General features: G+C 31.2%; 2 protein-coding genes across 3 annotated transcripts; one reads left to right on the forward strand and one right to left on the reverse strand.

Moving 5' to 3' along the window:
* The first annotated feature begins 4,960 nt into the window (after window positions 1-4,960).
* Window positions 4,961-11,625, forward strand: LOC111392505 (E3 ubiquitin ligase BIG BROTHER-like). Of its 2 annotated transcripts, none has more exons than XM_023017865.1 (8): window positions 4,961-5,199; window positions 5,981-6,137; window positions 6,859-7,096; window positions 7,583-7,617; window positions 7,743-7,787; window positions 9,730-9,857; window positions 11,039-11,147; window positions 11,222-11,625. In XM_023017865.1, the coding sequence occupies exons 2-8, from the start codon at window positions 5,997-5,999 to the stop codon at window positions 11,270-11,272; spliced, it is 747 nt and encodes a 248-aa protein (XP_022873633.1). In that variant the 5' UTR covers window positions 4,961-5,199; window positions 5,981-5,996; the 3' UTR covers window positions 11,273-11,625. The 2 variants fall into 2 exon arrangements, with proteins under 2 accessions (XP_022873633.1, XP_022873634.1); XM_023017866.1 differs by lacking the exon at window positions 4,961-5,199 and adding an exon at window positions 5,274-5,381.
* Window positions 11,626-11,758: 133 nt separating this feature from the next.
* On the reverse strand, window positions 11,759-15,759 carry LOC111392504 (aldehyde dehydrogenase family 3 member F1-like). Its single transcript, XM_023017864.1, has 10 exons — window positions 15,202-15,759; window positions 14,700-14,768; window positions 14,354-14,450; window positions 13,903-14,109; window positions 13,604-13,728; window positions 13,206-13,310; window positions 12,930-13,102; window positions 12,601-12,691; window positions 12,307-12,456; window positions 11,759-12,142 (listed from the first exon to the last, which is right to left on the reverse strand). The coding sequence occupies exons 1-10, from the start codon at window positions 15,397-15,399 to the stop codon at window positions 11,903-11,905; spliced, it is 1,455 nt and encodes a 484-aa protein (XP_022873632.1). The 5' UTR covers window positions 15,400-15,759; the 3' UTR covers window positions 11,759-11,902.
* Window positions 15,760-18,769: the final 3,010 nt, after the last annotated feature.

Below are 18,769 nucleotides of genomic sequence, written 5' to 3' on the forward strand. Positions count from 1 at the left end.
AATTAAATATAAATATTTCTATAATTATATATAAGATATATTCAATCCTTTATCATCTTAATGGAGTAAATGGATCGTTTTGCCATTCAACATAGGGAAACAATGTCGTTTTGTACTATAAATGCAAGTAAAAAGGGATAAAAATGAAATAAAAAATAAAATTAAAAAAATTATTATAAATTTTGTAAATTAAATTGAAATAATTAAAATTAAAAATAAATATTATTTATTTAAAATTGAAAACATTGCGTTTTATAGTAGAACAAAAAAGAATTAAAAAGAATTTTAAATCGAACAAAAACTTAGTTATAATATGAAGTAAAAATAAATTTTAAAATAATTTTCAAAAAAATATAATAAAAACAGAATAAAAGAAAGTTACAAAAATTAAATAAAGAATATATAAATATTATTTAATTAAAATTAAAAAAATTAAGTTTTATCGTAAAAAGAAAAGAATTAAAAAGAATTTTTTCAAATAGAATTTTTTTTTTCAATTTGAAAAAAAAAAAAAAAAAGAAAGTAAAGTGCTCCACACACATTTTTTACACCATGGATGGAGAGAAATTTTTTTTTTCTTTTTTTTCTTCTTTTTTCATTTGTTTCATTTAAATTAATTCTTTTTAATTCTTTTCTCTTCATGATAATTTTTCAATTTTAATTAAATAATATTTATATATTCTTTATTTAATTTTTGTAACTTTCTTTTATTTTGTTTTTATTATATTTTTTTGAAAATTGTTTTAAAACATATTTTTTCTTCATATTATAAATATTTTTTTAATTTAAATTCTTTTTAATTCTTTTTGTTCTACGATAGAACACAAATTTTTTAATTTTAATTAAATAATATTTATTTTTAATTTAATTATGTCAATTCAATTTAAAAACTTTATAACAACTTTTTTTTGTTTCTTTTTTATTTTTGCTTGTAATTTTGTTTTTGTTTAATTTGTTAAATCATTTAATTTATTTTATTTATCAGTTGGATTGGCACGTTTCTAATTAAATCTGACTAAAATTTCATAAAAACAAACAACCTCAAAATTTCTCCAAAACCCGAGAATTTGGAGTTGAGAAAGGAGAAAAAAATTCTACCACCATGCTCTTCCACTTTGTGCACGGAGTGAACGAGTCTATTTTTTATTTTTATTTTTTAACAAGGTAAATCTGAAAAACATTAATGGTCCGTTTGATTGCAAAGATGTAATTAAATTGAATTGAAAATGAATTCTAGAAAATTGAATTGTCTATAAATTGTTTTATTGAGAATTGTAAATTATTGTGTTTGATTGGTATAATTTTTCACGTGAAAAATGTTAAAATAAAAGTATTTTTTGGTATTCGTTTGGCTTTGTTTTACATGAAAATTGTCAATTAAAGAGATAGATTTTACTGGTATTGGAAATGAAATTTCTTTTCATTGCTAACAAAAAAAATATCGAAAAAATCATCTGTCTTTTGGTATTCGTTTGGCTTTGTTTTACATGAAAATTGCCAATTAAAGTGAAATATTTTTTTTTTTACAATAATTCTTAGAATTTGTTTCCTTTCCCCAAAAAAAAAAAAAAAAAAAAAAAACATGAACAGTAGGTTGGAAGGTGGTGGGAATTGGTTTTCCTTAAAAACCAAGAAAATATCATTTTCCATGACAAGCAAGAAAATGGAAATTAAAATGCATCAAACACATAAAATTGGAAAAATGTGGAATTCAAATTCCATTTTTCATGAAATTCGAACCAATTAAACAGACCCTAAATGATTTATATTAAAAAAATGAGATTTTTTGTCAAAAATCTAGGTAGGAGGAGTGCGTGTGGCTTTTTTTCCTTTTTTTTTTTGTTTCTTTTTACATAATTGTAAGATAAAAAGACTTCATTCTATATTTACCTCTTTTATATAATTTTTATTTTTAAATCAATAAATCATTCGTCCATGGAAAAAAAAAAGACCCAATAAACTTCAGAGAGAAGAAGAAATTATAGGTGATTTGTGTGGTGAAATGGAGAACCAAAAAAATTGTAACTTGTGGAAATGGAGAAGATATAAAAAAAATATACACGAATTGAGGAAGAGAGAAAATGTCACTGTAGCATGTAGAGAAATAGTTGAATAGAAAACAATGTCGTTTTTGCTCACGAAAAAAAAAAAAGTTATAGTAAGATAAAATGGATGAAATCACCGTTACTTTTTACGATAACTTCACATTCTTCACACTCAACTTTTTATATAGGACATGTTTGAGCCACATTATTCCAAAAAAATACATTCTTAAATAATGATTTGATATTATTTCAACTATACATTCTTCAATAAAATAATATTATACGCAGATCAAAAAAATTTTCTTATTTTTTAATCACACATATTCCATTAATACAGTATTTAAAAATATATTATTCTCAAAATAATATGAGTCAAACACCTCATAATAGGTAAATATTGTTCCCTATGCCGTAAACTGAAAAGTGGGGTCTGAAAAAATGCATATGATAACTAGTTCCATTAACTTTGTCATGTGTAGTGACAAAAAAGGATTGGTGCATGAATCCTTGCATTGCACGCCAGGTTTTGTCCTCTCTTACATTACATGAATGATAAACCCATGAGTTGCTAAAAGTGAACTGTTGATAGATACAACAAAAAATTCGTGCCTTATCTCTCAAACCTTCACGTGTCCATAAAATCTTCTTTGCAGATACAATGCGATTAACCATTTCATCCCGTGATGGATAGGATAACCAAGATGTTCTTCACATACTCACTGTATGTATTATAGGGATTAAAATTAGATTTTTTAATAGATTGTAATAGAAGTTTTTGAAATGTGTGATTGTAAAGTTGTGAAATCCATGAAAAATATGATTAATATTAATTGTTTGACTTTAACCCAAATAAGCTCTTAGTGTATCTCTAAGAAACTCTTTAAATACAAAATATTTTTTATTTTTAGAGAGTCAATACTTAAAAATGAGTTTCAAGAAACTTTATTTTAAATTTTTAAAGTAGAGAGTGTGTTTGGCTCTCCAAAGTTAGAGAGCCAAATCCATTCTCTATTCTAAATGTACAATGATTGCATTTAATACATTACAAATTTCAATAACCTACAATTTTAGTTTTTCAAATTACATTTGAATTGATTAATCATTAATATACTTTAAATAAAATATGTGGAGAAATTATTAAATATTCATTGGAAAAAAATAAAATAAAGAATCAAAATAAAGAGTTTGTTGGAGTGTATAAAAAAAATTACTCTCTAAATTTAAAGATATTCTTTATTATGCATAAGATGCTCTTAATAAATAGAGGATCTTTTGAAAATATTCTTCGTATATACTTTATGTAGCTGTCGAATTTTGATACCGTTGGAAAGCCCACAATGTCCTCTTCAATTACCACCCAAAATTTCTAACTCCAAAAGATTCGATCGGAATAAACTCACAAAGTCAACATCCCGAACTCTATCCAGATTTTCACCTTTTCGGGATGCTGACTTTGTGGGTTTATTTCGATCAAATCCTTTGGAGCTATGGAGAAATTTTGGGTAGTAATTGAAGAAGATATTATAGGCTTTCCAACGGTATCAAAATTCGGCAGTTTTGATTATCAGAAGTTGTCAAAAAATTGGCTTAAAAGTCGCCCAAAAAATCTGAAAATCTAGGCAGATTTTCAGAATTTTTGAGCGACTTTTAAGGCAATTTTCCGATCGAATCCCTTGGAATTATAGGGAGATTTTGGGTGATAATTGAAGAGGACGTTGTCGGAAAGTTGTCGCAAAAGTCGTCCAATTATTTGAAGAGACGAGTGATGGATGAGTAACTATATAGAAAGATGAGTGAACATTCAGTAACCCATGAAAGATAAGTGAGCAAGTAGTAACTAAGTTAAAGTTCAGTAAGCATTGATTAAATTTACTCGTCAAAATTCATGAGACAATGGTGAAATAAGAAAATAATATTTCAATTAAGAAAAAAAACATTAAGAGGGAGAAGAAATTAAGAAAAAAATCCTTCGTCCGGCAACCCTAAACCATATTTGCATCCTCATCCTCTGCACCCCTTTTTGCGCATCCTTGCGCCCATCAATCTTTGACTCTCACAAGGTCCATTTTTATGTATGTGCCTTTCGTGTATCACTCTTGAGTACTTCTCAATTCTAGGTGTAGCGACGCACTCCTTAGCTCCCATGTTTGCATCTCTTTGTTCGTCTCTCTTCCCAAGTCTAGAAGGGGTAAGATGACAATGAATGCTAACCAAATATGGGGTGCCTTACTTATAAGTGATTTTTTTTTTTAGAATAAACTTAGAGCTTGTTTGGTATAACTATTAATCCAATTAAAATCAATTTTTTTGACCGTTATTTCATTATTTCAATTGTCATTTTTGAATTGTTCTCTCACAAGGATTTACTTTATCTCCAACGGTCAAAAAATTAATTATTAAAATCTCTACCAAACAAGTACTTAATTATTTCTATGTTTGATCTTCATTTTTTCTTAACTTCACTTTCATTCACACATTGTGTTCCAATTTTGTGCATTTTAAAATCAAATTTTTAGAAGATTTTGATAAAATTTAATGAAATGTATAGTTAAAAAAGTTGTTTATTCCAAGAAATACGTGGATAAAATTAATTATTGATTTTGACTTTAACTTAGATAAAAATTAAAATTAAAATTTCTATCAAATAGGGATATATAAACTTTTATTAAAATTTACTTAAAAAAAATGATTTTTAGCTAAACATGTTATATGTTATAATAAAAAATTTAATGCTAACCTCGTATGAATAACTTTTTACCGGAAACTGGAAGTATTGGTTGTTGAGTTCTGCATTGAGGATGGTCCCATTTGATTATGGGAGGAAAAAAAAAGTCAGGCAAAAGGAGATAGCCGGTTTCTTTTACTTTACTTCTCAGACGTGAACGTGCTTGCTCGTCTCGTTAGTTTATTGAAGTTGGCGAAAGTTTAATCAAAATGGAGAGTACAAATGTTGTACATTGTGCAGATTGTGTTGTCCCTTTATATCACCTCTCAATATCCTGATGTTCTGTATTTTTGTCCACCTATAAAATACAGACAAAATTTGTCACAGCAGCCTCTCATTTTCATGACCTCTACACAAAGAGAGAGAGAGAGAGAGAGGGAGGGATCCTGTTTTGATCAGGTGAAGACTGACGTTCAGAAAGCGATCAATGTCGGTTCTTTATCTTTCTTTATTTCTTCGAGAATCTATTTTTGCATTAAATATAATCTCTCGAGCTGTATTTGTCTTTCTTTGCTTTGTGTTTCTTTTTGTTGATTGTTCGATTGATTTGTTTTCCTTGTGTCGTATTATGTTCGGAGATTAGCGGTTTGTTTTATCGCTGATAAAACGTGGTATTGATTCTAATTTATTCTCGGTGTTGAAGTTTGATAGGAATCTTTTAATTTTCAGGAAAATGCACAAAATCTTAACAGAAACTCTCTGCTGAAAATTATGTTAATGCCTTTGTAATTTCTTGATATTTGTTCCTCTTAATTCTTTCGGGTTTGTCAAGCTATCATCTTCTTCAGATTCTATATTTAGCTAACTTTTTCTTACATTTTTACAAGAGAAATCTAAATATTGACCCATTTGAGTTGAAACTGGCCTTTTTTTTGGGGTTATTTTCCTATATGTGGAAGTAAATTAATATACATTCTCACTTAATTACAATATGCATTGAAAGTATTTTGGAACTCTTTTAACAGAAAGTTGTTGATTGTTAATTCATTACAGGATTTGCATAAATTACTAAACTGGAAATAGTGCTATTGAGCTTAATTCGCCTTTTCTCAAATTTTATTGATTTTAGTTGCATATGTGATATATCTATTTGCTTGAATTTGGCAATGATATCAATAGTAGATATACATACTTCTTTCAACAACTCCTGGAATCATATGAGTTACAATGTTATCATAAGTTTGATATTTGCATTTTTTTGGTGCATCAGAAATTCTTCTTCAAAAATGAGCTGGAATTCACAGATGGAAGTTCACTATCCAAACCATGCCATGCCTTATAATTCAATTGGAAGTTTTGTGGATTATTTTGGAGGTCTTACCTACGATCATGGAAATTTCATTTTTGCAGATGCTACTTATGTTCAGGTACATTATCAGCTGTTCCATTTTGAAGGACACTGAACTAAATATTTTTAGAGTTACCTTGGGATGTTTAATAATTGAGTTTCAAAAATGGGCTTTAGCTCATATTATTGACCAAAAAAGAATCAAAAGCTCAAGTCAGATTTATTTCATCAGAAGCTTGTTCTAGATTGGCTCAAATGAAATAGTCTAGCTTCAATAGTTATTAAGCCCTTGTTTGAAAACTGATTTTCTCAAAAGCATTTTTTTCACCACACTCATTTCTAGCTGCACATTCTCCACACACACACACACACACACACACACACACACATATATATATATATATATTTTTTTTTTATTTATTTATTTATTTTTTTTTATCACACGTTCTCCAAAAAATCAATTTTCACAAAACCACTTCTCCGAAAATCAACTTCACACAAGGGCTAAGCCTTTTTCAAGATCCAAAAAACACTTCAGAAAGTACACCATGTATTGAGTTGGCTTATATGCAAGCCTCCTTATAGGTTTAATAGTTGCATGAATTTACTTAAGGGCATAATAAAGTTTCTGCCCTTTTCTGTTTGCATAACTTGGTCTTTATATTCACAAAATGTTTTGATTAGAATCTCAAGGTTACTCTCTTGGACTTGAATTTGGAGGAAAATGTCTGTTCTTTTATTTTTTGCTTATTTCTTTCATGGTGAGAACAATGTAAGTGATTGTTTCAAATTTTGTGCAGGAGAGTGCTTATGCAGCAGCGAATGCTAATTTGTTCAAATATGCGATTTCTGAACCTGGAAGTTTTTCATACTATGAATATTGGCCCGGTTATGTGGTAAATGATCAAATGATTGGAATTGATGAATATAATAAGCATTTGGAAAGCCCTTCATCGGTGGCTGATGATGCGGCTACAGTTTCACATGTGAATCAGGAAGGACATTCGAGCTCCACTTCACCTGCTGATCCGTTAGAGTGTGAGATTTGATTTTAGTTTCCATTGTACTGATAGTGATATACAGATTTTACCTTATGAACTAAAGCAAATGTTTCCACGGTATTTCTCTTTCATCACGTGAAAAATCTGTCTGGTGTTTTACTTTTCCTCCTCCTCTTTCACCTTCATGCACCATGACTATTGCCGTCCTGCTGGAAAGCTGAATATGAATTTCCATTATCAAACTGGACCCATCCTTTCTGGTTGTTCTTATGCTTGGGATAGTTGAGAAAGAAAATTAATGGATACTTTTGCTGCAATCCTATGTTGAGGAAAGAAAATGGATATTAAATCATGCAACCCCTGGCTCATGGATATCATATATCTTTGCATCGATGATCTTATATGCATTTCAACTTACAGATGTTGTTTTTTGATGTGTTATTATGTGTATCTCTGTATCTAAAAATTATTAAGTATAGAAATATAAAATATAAAGTGACCTTTGTTCTTTGGAATCCTCTAGGTCCTCGGAATCATCAGAATACTCGTGATTACGAGGTATGTTGTTACATCCTTCATTGTTATACTAATGCTGAACTTTTCATACTTATAATCCCCTTCATAACTTGAAGGAGCACGTAGAGCAAGAAATTTGTTCACTCACCTTCTGCGAATTGATGCAGGCTGTTTGGCAAGACGACATTGACCCTGACAACATGACTTATGAGGTTAGAAATGTTAATCATGCAGAGTATTGTCTTCATAATTCTAATTCTAATTAATCAAGGAGATATATAGAGTATTGGTTCTCTGTTGAAAGCATATGAATAACTAAGAGGTTATTAGAAAATGTTGCTAGTGGTTAGGTAACATCCAATTCCTATAATGGAATCAGGTATGGACTTTTGCAATGTGAAGTTATGGACAATGAGAAGTCCAACAGAAGTTTAGGTAAAAAGACGTCTGGTAACTTTGTTCAAAACATGGCTTCAGAAGATTATATTGCGATATTTCAAGGGTTTGTATGTAATAAATTCTTAAATTAGGGTGCATTTTGTTACCTGGACTTTTGTAGAACAAATTTTAATACTTAGCCGTTTCATTTATGTAACCATGAAGAGCTCTACATGACTATTTGTTCCCGTATTCTCAACACGGTTTGTCATATTTGATATAAGTGCTCTAAATAGGCCCTAGGCTTTTATATATAAAATATCTTCGATAGGAAAAAAAAAAAAAAGGAGGAAATCCCTTAAGAGGAGACTTTAACACTGCCAAAAATTTGTTGGCTGTGCAATACGAGGTCTTGTAGAAATGCATGAGTGCTATCGCCATCCTGTAGTGTGTATGTCTAGGCTGACTGGGTGGATCCCAGGTGGACTCTAGACAATCAGATGTGACCCCAGAACTTAGAGAGAAGCTTTGGGAGGATGGTCCTATATGTGCACATGGTAGGACCGTCCATTCAAATTATGACACCTTGAACCTTGAACCATTCAAAATGAGACTCACCTCGGTATCACACACGCTCACTTTATTTCTTTCTTACCACCTCGGATGCCTATGTGTCGCATTTTGAGTGGCTTGAGGTCTGAAGTTACATGATTTAAATAGACAGTCCTATCATGTGCGCATATATGGATGTCCTATTGAAGCTTTTCTCCCTAACTTGATATCAATAAGAATAAGTATTTAAATCCTTTGCAGCCTGATAACACATGCCCCATTGGAAAAATGTATGTCAAGACATAGTTTACAAAGAGCTTATATCAATCTTAGCATGGTACTTTGCTCCTTAAATTTTGGAAAAGTCTCTTGGCTATCACCTTTTCTTTTCTTCTACTTCACAGTTTGACACATTTTAGGAGGAAAATACAAGAATCTGCTTAACACTATCAATTCACAGCAGTGAAGTACATAAATCCAGAGAATTCAATGAAAATTGACTTTAAAGATGGAAAAAGAAGAAAAATAGGTGACAAAAACCTTGAAAATTTGGCAGCTTTGGTTGCAAAACTGAACCAAAATATTCAGGCCTAATAATTATCCACTATTATAGGGCAGAGTTGTAAACTTGAAAAACAATGGGGATTCCACAGGTAGTTGGATAAAAGTAAGGGGGCAATATTTTTTCTGCTAATATGTGCATGACTTCAGGTGAAGTGATTTTGAAGAACCGAGGTTGCTTCCACTGGGGAAATATTACTGCTCATCAAATGATCATGAATTTCTTTTAATAGATTTCTGTGGTGGCATAAAATTCCATTTCATTTTGTTGCCCGTTGTTTTTATCATTGTGAGAGCATTGCCCATTTCTTTTAACACTTAAGCTGCTTCTTTCAGTGGACAATTTCTTGTGGGGAATTTTTTTCTTACATTAATCCCTTTGGTTATATTATTTTTATAGAGTGGTTATTATCAATGTCAACATGTCGGATAATTGCCATAAATGAATACTTTGTTCTGCTCTTGATTATTCTTGTACTTGATGAACTGCATTGTATTGCCAACAGTTTTCTTATTGCTTGGCTTTCTATTTTCTTCTATTCTGTCCAATCTTAACCGTGAAATCATGAAATCAATGGACAGTGACATTTATCTTAGAGCTGGAAAAAAAAAGGATAAAGTTGTGAGTTTACTAAAATATATATTTATTTCATTTCCTTGTAGGAGTTACTTGAGTTGGGTGAAGCTGTTGGAAATCAAAGCAGGGGTCTTTCTCAAGAACTTATCGCGCTGCTCCCATTATCGAAATTCAAATGTGGCTTATTCTCAAGAAAGAGATTCAGAGCTGAAAGGTAAGATAGAGCCACAAAGTTTATTCCCAACTAAAGTTAATTATTAATTTTTTTTTATTTTATATTTTTTTATTATTATTATTTTTTTCTCCCAGTACCATGTTCACTGCAGTATACTTCATGATAAATCTGTATTTCTCGCCCATTATCTGTTCCCAATTTCTATCATTGCCTCTTTAGGCCTACTGTCGGATAGGCTGTGAGATATTAGCTCTATTGTTTTGGACTCATTTGATGCTTCACTTTCTTTCTGTAATTTCTGAGCTAACTTCAAGTATTTGCGTCACATTGTTTGCAAGCAAACCGGTGATTTATTTGTTAGACCATATATGGATTGCTGGAGATTTTGCCATATTAGTGGGAACTTCTTGTTCGTGTACCATAATCTTTCAAAGGTTTCTCATCTTGGATTCAATTTTATTGAATCTCCCTTAGCATTCTCGTAATTCATGTCCGTCACTGGGTTAGGGGTTTTAGAAAGTCAAACTGCTTTTGTTAATCGTATATTTTCTCAGAGTATGCATTTGTTTATCTGCCTACCTCATTGGTTCTTCAATGTATAAATTTGGAATTTTATCGGTTGAACTAACTGATGGTCTTATTCACATCCTTACTCAAAACAATAACCCTCAACCCACGAATAACCTTTTAGGACTCATTGGAACAAGCCTAGAACTAGTTGAAGCCAGCCCCATGTTTATGTCTATATTTGGGTAGTTAAGTGAACAGGATACCAATTATCAATTGATTTTTAATTTAGGCATAACTAAAAAATTCTAATTTCATCATCGTAGCATAGACCAAGTCTAGCTTGTGTTTGATGTCCTCTATTCAGCCAAAAAAATGTTTTGAATAGTTATTTTTAGGAGGATGTATGGTTAAAAAGTAAGAAATTTTTTTTTATTTACGTGCAGAATATTTTATTGTGTAAATGTGTGGTTGAAAATGAGTTTATAGAAAAACAAGTTTTTAAATAATGGTTGTCAAACAAAGGCTATAGTGTAGTCAGGTGAAAACCATGAGATTCCCTAGATTAAACTTTAGCATCTTGAACAATTTATGGCCGCTTTGTTTTATTTGTTCCATATCTCAAATGTCATCTATCGAGCTTTTTCATCCACTTTCAGAATGATTTTCAGATTGACGGTGTTTAACGGGACCTTTTCTTTTTCCGTTAATAGGTGCGTAATCTGCCAGATGGAGTACAAACGACGTGATAGGCAGATGACTCTTCCTTGCAAACACGTCTACCATGCAGGTTGTGGAAGCAAATGGCTCAGTATCAACAAAGTAAGCTAATCGCCTTGGTAACTTTCTTTACAAGTGCATTACCAATATGTCGCTAACCATTTTTACTAAAACAGGCTTGCCCAATTTGTTTCAAGGAGGTGATTGTTAACGCTCCAAAGGACTAGAGCAATATTCTTATCAGGAATGGCGGCTTTACTTTTCCATCTCGTTCAAGGTTTTACTGTTTTTTTCTACGACATTTTTTCTTTGGTTTCTATACCTAATTTTCTTCGTTTCTTCTATATTAAAATATTGAAGTTCTGGGTAAATAAGGTCAGTTTCCTCGATAAATTTTCATTGGAAGTATATTTACCACAATTTTATATGGTTTTCATATTTGAAAATGCTTTAAGAAGTTGGTAGTACGAAAGCAGAATCGAGAAGCCTCTGTTTTAAAGGCTGGACATGGACACTTTACTCATCTGGAAGCTCTAAACTTAAAAGCAAAAGAACTCAATGAAATTCTTTTCTTTCTTTCTTTGATTATGAAGGGTCTGTGATCCAAGAGTTATTGATAACAATTAGTACTTGTTTTGTTTTTTTCCTGCTTTTATTAATTCTATTACTTAATTTGAGTATACTCAAAACCACTTGCATGCTAAAAATAGATATAAAAATTAAATTAGAGTATACATTCATTGACAAAACATAATTTTCATCAATATTTGACACCATTTCTTGATAGAATACAATAAAAATGATAAGAGTACAAGTCCTACTAGCCTTATTTCTGCAAACCATAGAATTTGAAATTCTCATGATCTTTTCAAGCCCAATAATATGAGAATAATTTCAAAATAATTAAATCGATATGCAGATTTAAAAATCTGCAACTTTGTACCATTCCATGGAGGATATCTGAACCAAAAATCTGTAAGGAAACTTCTTAATACTACTGGTTTCTCATGAGTAAACGCATCAAATGAGAACTTCCCATGGTACCTTCCAAATCCAGATTCACCCACTCCCCCAAATGGAATAGTATCTGCTACATACTGCACTCGAAAAAAAATCCATTTTACTGGAGAAACAAGACGACACAATCTCCTTGTGCATGTTAAAAAACACGTAAGCTAGTTGATGAAACATTAATGGCTCTAAAACTTCAAGGTTTTAAGTTCAAGTCGGCAAAAAATATAGTAGTTGCTTCTAAACTTACTTGGATGATTGCGTCATTGAAAGTCACGCTTCCCGATGATGTTTCAGATACTAACTTTTTCTTTAAAGTTTCATTGTTGGTAAAGGCATAAATAGCTAATGATTTTGGCCTAGACTTGATGAATTCAATACCATCTTCTATTTTCTCCACCTGAGAAAAAAAATATAATTCACCAAGACACTCTTGAAATCTAAAGATGACTCCTGTTTGTAGTAATACAAGTTCTTGAAAATCATCTATTCATAGTAAAAGATGGAAACAAAAGAGAAGAAAAATCATATATATGCTGCTCACAGTAATTATGGGGAGCAATGGACCAAAGATTTCTTCTGTCATGATTCCAGCATTAAGAGGAGGATCAACCAAGAGAGTTGGCTCCATAAACCTGTAACCAGTAAACAGATTAATCATTAAATATGTAACTTTTTGTTTTCAAACATGTTTAGTTATGTTATTCTTGACTTCGAGTGTGAGGCATTTAATAAAAATATTGAATTTTATCTACTCATGAAGGACATGCTAAAGATTTAAATATAGACAAATAAATTCATCGTCTCTTTATAAGCATAAATAGAGGTGACTCAACACGAAAGAAAGAGGGGTCGAGAGATGGTTGTATTTACAGAGAGTCTTCATCGTATGAACCACCATGAACAATAGAAGCTTTAACCCCCGTCTCGTCTAAGAGTTTCCTTAGTCTTGAACAATGATTTTTGTTGATTATTCTCCCTACACTATTTAACTCTTTCGGGTTTTCCCCAAACATTCGAAGGATGGAGCCCTTTAGTAGATTTACCTGTAACAAGCATATAAAATTTGATAAAAACCATGTTGTTTATAAGCTAAAAATTATAATCAATGAAAACTTGGGCTTAATAGCACTTATAAGTAAATAATACCAGGGTGGCTGAGAATTTCCTTTCCACAAGGATATAATCAATGGCTATGCATGCTTGGCCAGCACAGGTCCCAAATTTTGCAGCAAGGATTCTTTTCATTGCAATCTGAAAACAGTATTAATCTCAAATTATTATTGATCAAGCCATTTTTTCTGTAGTAATCATAAAAGCTCAAAATTCTTATCCTATCTCAGACAATCAGACTAGGATCTAGAAGATCCTTCCGATCAATGCCTAAGATACTTGCACCACAGGATGTCAAGATCGAAATTCTTTGCCTATCTAAGGCTAGGATCGAGATGATCCTTTCGATCAATGCCTAAGATATATGCCCCTCAAAATGAAGAATTTAAATAGGAGTCAATATGAAGATTACCAATATAGAAATACTTATTTACCTCTTTATCCCAAGAACTCGAGAGGGAATCAACAATGGCAGGGCATTTTCCACCCAATTCCACGGCGACAGGAGTTAGATTTATAGCAGCAGCAGTCATAACAATACGAGCCACTTTTGCACTCCCTATTTTATTTTTAAAGAGTCAAATAAGAAGACAAAAGACGAAATATTTGAGAACAACTTCGTGTAAATACCATGTCATCACTATGCATTCACGAAAAACAAAATAGATTTTGTCCCACAATCTTGGATTTTCCCAGCTTATTTCAGAGGAGTGTTTTAGTTTTGTCCATGTACCTGTGAAAAAAATCTTGTCCCATTTCTGTTGTAATAATTTCTCACAAATTGAGGGACCACCTTGAATGACTTTAATTGCTTTATTATCGAGGTAACTGTGGATTGTTTTGGCCAAAACCGAAGAAGATGCTGGAGCTATCTCTGAAGGCTTTAGAACCACTGTATTTCCTGCTGCAATTGCTCCTATCAGTGGTTCCAATGATATTCCTGAGATTTTTACATGAAAACCATAAACACATCATCTTTATAAACTCTGAACAGTGAAAACAAAAATTTAGATAAATAAATAAATGTATCCCATCTTTAAGGTCGTCTTTTTTGTAGACATCATTCAAAATGGTCGTGCAAATGAGCTTGGGATCAAGATTTCCCGTCAGTCATTTATAAGAATTGTGCACGTTTTAAACTATTCATAAAAATTGAAACCGGCCTGTAAGAGTTGAAATCTTACCAAAAGGAAAATTCCAACATGATATGACAAGGATGACGCCAAGGGGCTCGGGAACTAACTCTGATCTCGAAGGAAATGCAGCGATAGGCAAATCAACCTGGTTAATCAATGAAAGGATGTGAATCGTCAATCTTAAGTAAACAAACTTTATTCACAATAAATTTAGCATTTTGTACATGGAAATTTTTTACTATTCAAGTTATGAACGAGTAATGTTATTAGCCTTGCTAGGGTTACAACTCCAGTCTAGATGACGTTAATGTGAAATAGCATTATATTCTTTATGAAACCACCGATCAATTTTGAACAAACAAGCCAAATTGAAATCAATAGAGAGAGAGATGACCTTTTTGCTCGACATCCATCGCTTTAACCCTTTTAATGCATAGTTTACAGATTTTATTAAAGGTCCTACCTGCAGACAAATAATTATTGGCTAATTAGTTGAGATATGAAAATAATAATACAAACAGCTGGAAATGATAAAGATCTTATATATCGAAGATGATAAATAATACAAATATTAATTAAATAGTGACGGAGTAGTGAGTAATAAGAGATTGCTTTCTTAAGAGTAACCAATTTGTACTAAAACAGGAAATTCCCAGAAAAGAAATAAAATACATACATTACTGAACATCAGAATCCATGCATTTGTATCCTATATTAATCAGAAGATATTTATATACATAAAATCTGTCAAGGTTTTAGAATAGAATAGTGAATTTTCTTTCAGTCTTTACTACAGATCCATCTAACATTAATGAACCAAAACAAGAAAAAAAGAAAAGGAAATTCATGGAGTCGACCCAAATTTAATGGTCTGAATAAGTAGAAAAACCTCGTACCTCGTCTCGAAAAGATTCGACTGGATGTTTTCCTAAATCTTGTTCAAGGGCCTTTGCTATGTCATCCTCTTTTTCCTCGAGCAAAGAGAGGAGAGCTTTGAGCTGAGACCTCCTCCAAGACTCTTGTTTTGTTATCCCAGAATTGAACGTGTCTCTTAACTCTTTTAACTCCGATTCCAAATTCTCCGGGCAGTCCATTGTGACTGTGATGCTGCTGCAAAACTCAATTATGTGTGCACTTATACTCGTTCAATTACCTGGATCCTTACAACTTGCAAAATTGATTTTCATTAAATTTTCTGTTGCTTTATCCTTTTAATTCCGCCTGCTTTTAGGCTTAGACACCTACTGGCGTGAATGGCTTCTGTGTCCACCTTCAATAGGATTAGGAGTTCAAGTCTTGCTGTCATTCATCTCTAATAATAGTAATCTATAATTTTTTTTCCTGCATGAAAGTGGCAAAGTTGGAGTAACATTTTGGAGGATAATCTCTAATATTGTAAATTCTGGAATTTGCTCTTAAATTTAGAAATATATTGAGGGGTTAAATGTTAGATATCTAGAAATAAATTCAAATACCTACGGAAATTAATTCATAGCAGATATATACAAAATCCAATAATTTTAATATCGCTAATAAAATATCTAACGGGTTGATGTTGACAGTTATGTTTGATTTTTCAATAGTTGATGAGTGTAGAATATTTACTATTAATTGGATGGGAATCCATTCAACAGCTAAATGTAGGAAAAAAAATGATAAATGTGTTTACATGTAATTAAAAAAAAAAAAAAAATACGTCCTTTGAGATTGGAACTCTATCGTTGACCTTGTCATTTTCACTTAACCTCCGACTTTCCAACGTCGGGAGCCCTGTAATAGGGCGGCGAAAGACTTATTTCACGAACCTCCCACCTTCGACGCACTCAAATTTAAATAATTTGGATGATATTTACTTGTTTTTAAATAATAAAATTGATAAATGGCCCAATAATTAGTGCTCACAAGATAAGCTATGTGAAGTGCACTTCTCACTAGCATTGAAAATAAAAATTATGACTACATATATGTAAGTTTTATGTGATTTCTCTTTCTCTTAGTTTGTTTGCCACTTTCTATCCTATCCCACAGTAATAAATTATATGAAGGAAGAAAAATTAGTTAAAATCGTTTATTTGATTAGCTAATGTTACTGACCTAAGCTTTCCATATACAGCTTCACATGATTCTAATTTTCCATATCTTTTGAAGCAATAATTAATTGAGGAAGTTGTACATAGAAAGCTAACATCACGTAACAGCTAGTACTATGCACTAAACATATGTTCGAATGACATTTTTGACATAATTGATGAGATGAATAATAAATAAGATTAAGCCCTTGTTTGGCAATACTTTTTTCCCAAAATTAAGAGCAATTTTTGTACCGCTGTCGAAGTAAAGTGACAGCACCCATCAAAGGACAATAGTCAGAAAAATGGTTAAATTCAGAAAAAGACAAGGGCTAAGAAAAATAAAAGCAATTAAAATTATTGTTCAGTACAATCTCACTTTTTTTCTCAATGTATTTCTCACATGTTGACGTTAGAATCAATAATATGGTTGTGTCATAAATATACACAACAAACTTTCATTCTCAGGGTTGACTAGTCGTAACTTAATTTATGGTAAGACTTCAAGCACCGAAAAGATTGGTTCTTCATAAGTTAACTAATGAACGTGTTGAAATGTAGATGCATCAATAATTGTTTAAAGATCTTCAAGACAATTTGGGGTTTTATTTTGAGCAATGCAAAGTATAATACAAAATAAAATAATTTTTTCGATTGTCGAATATAAGCACTTATTTTGATAGAAACATAAAAGTTAAATTCTCCTCACTTAAAAAAAAAAAAAAAAAAAATTCATAAATACAATAGTTTAAGAATACAGTTTCAAAATTAACAAACTTACAAAAAACGTTCAAAAATCATGTGATATTTGATTTTGAATAGGAGATATGTGACTGTAACATGTTTTTCATAAATGATAATGATCTATACATTGTGTAATTAAGATCTATATTATAATTGACTTGTTAGATACGTTCATGTAACAGCCTAATTTTTGTTTTAAAAAACAATTATTGTCTAATTAATTAAATTAAACCTTAAAAAAATGTTTCAAGTAATTTTCTCAGCAAAAAGTAACATATTCAGACATATTTCACATTAAAAAGTAAAATTTATTTATTTTGGGCTTAGCATCACTTGAAGAAAAATACAAATTGGATGTACAAAAACATCGACTATCTTTATAAATTTAAAACATATCCATCAAATAATTCATCAAATCAAATCCAATTATTTTCAACTTCCAACCACTAAAATTATTTTCAACTTCCAACCACTAAAATTCCAATCGTAGTAACGTACCAAAAAAATGACAAGAAATTTGCATGAAAAAAAATAAATTCTAAGTAATTCAATAGTCTAAAACTATTAATATTCTTTATTCCAATTTGGCTGGTTCACCCTCATTGGAAGTCTCGGAACTCATTTGTATGAAAATTAATAATTAAATGTGTTTGATTTAGCTTTCAACCTATAAAATATTATACTTGTCCATTTTTAATTTGTAGATAGATGAGAGAGGTTTGATAGATAAGAAAGAGAAAGAGAGTGAATTACGAAAAATAAAAACCACCCCTCCAAAAATAAAAAATAAAAACAATTTTCTTGTTTTTGAGAAAAATATGGTCACACGACCAAAAGTCGGAAACTATTTTCTATGGAAAAACTTGTCAATTAAACCCTCCAAGAGTGAATAGATAAGAGAGAGAAAGAGAGTGAATTACGGAAAATAAAAACCACCCTTCTCCAAAAAAATAATTTTCTTATTTTTTATAAGAGGATGGAAAAGCAACCACCCCAGCCCTAAAGATTAAGTAATTGGGACACCAAAATCACGGCTAAGTAATCTTATTCAACATAAAAATAATACCAGCTGGTCATGATATATATTATACAAGCTACAAGAGTTGGCTATGTTAAAGCTACCATCATCATTATTGAGCCACATTAAGTGCCTGCTTGGTGGAAACTACAAGTCAAGTCTCGAATACACAAGAAGCTCGACAAAATTGATGGTTCTTTTCTTTTTTAATAAAAAAATACTGTTCAATACCATACATTCCATTTTCCCAAATAAGTTACAAAATTTACAATTGTAAATATGGGCCTTCTGCTCATCATCAAGAAAACTAACTGGAAATTTTCCCAATTCACCAATCAAAATTACCTGTATTATGTGTACCTTCAACACCAATACTACACAATGATATTCAAGTCATGAAGCCCGTCTAACTCAACTAGACGTATACGATCATTTTGTTACTGTCAACCCTCTGTCACTTGGCACTAGATTCACTTGTCTTTTTGTTGCAGCATCCTTTCCTGAAAACAAAAATGAGTAATTTCAAGTAAGTTCATTGATTTTTTTGGTGGTATAAAGATTGCACCAGAGGCAGAGGGTACGGGGACCAATAACCAACATATAATTACGTTGTTGAAAAATTGCAACCATTGT

Source organism: Olea europaea, unplaced genomic scaffold (assembly GCF_002742605.1).
Source record: "Olea europaea var. sylvestris unplaced genomic scaffold, O_europaea_v1 scaffold936, whole genome shotgun sequence".
Taxonomy (NCBI): Eukaryota; Viridiplantae; Streptophyta; class Magnoliopsida; order Lamiales; family Oleaceae; genus Olea; species Olea europaea.

Bases quoted from the DNA above. Each gene is read 5' to 3' on its own strand.
- LOC111392504 (XM_023017864.1), bottom strand. From the start codon at position 15,399: ATGGACTGCCCGGAGAATTTGGAATCGGAGTTAAAAGAGTTAAGAGAC. The intron at 14,451-14,699 runs GTCATCTCTCTC...TTGATTAACCAG, and splicing joins GATGGATGTCGAGCAAAAAG to GTTGATTTGCCTATCGCTGC. The intron at 13,103-13,205 runs GTATTATTTACT...TGCTTGTTACAG, and splicing joins GGAAATTCTCAGCCACCCTG to GTAAATCTACTAAAGGGCTC.
- LOC111392505 (XM_023017865.1), top strand. From the start codon at position 5,997: ATGAGCTGGAATTCACAGATGGAAGTTCACTATCCAAACCATGCCATG. The intron at 7,618-7,742 runs GTATGTTGTTAC...GAATTGATGCAG, and splicing joins AGAATACTCGTGATTACGAG to GCTGTTTGGCAAGACGACAT. The intron at 7,788-9,729 runs GTTAGAAATGTT...ATTTCCTTGTAG, and splicing joins CTGACAACATGACTTATGAG to GAGTTACTTGAGTTGGGTGA.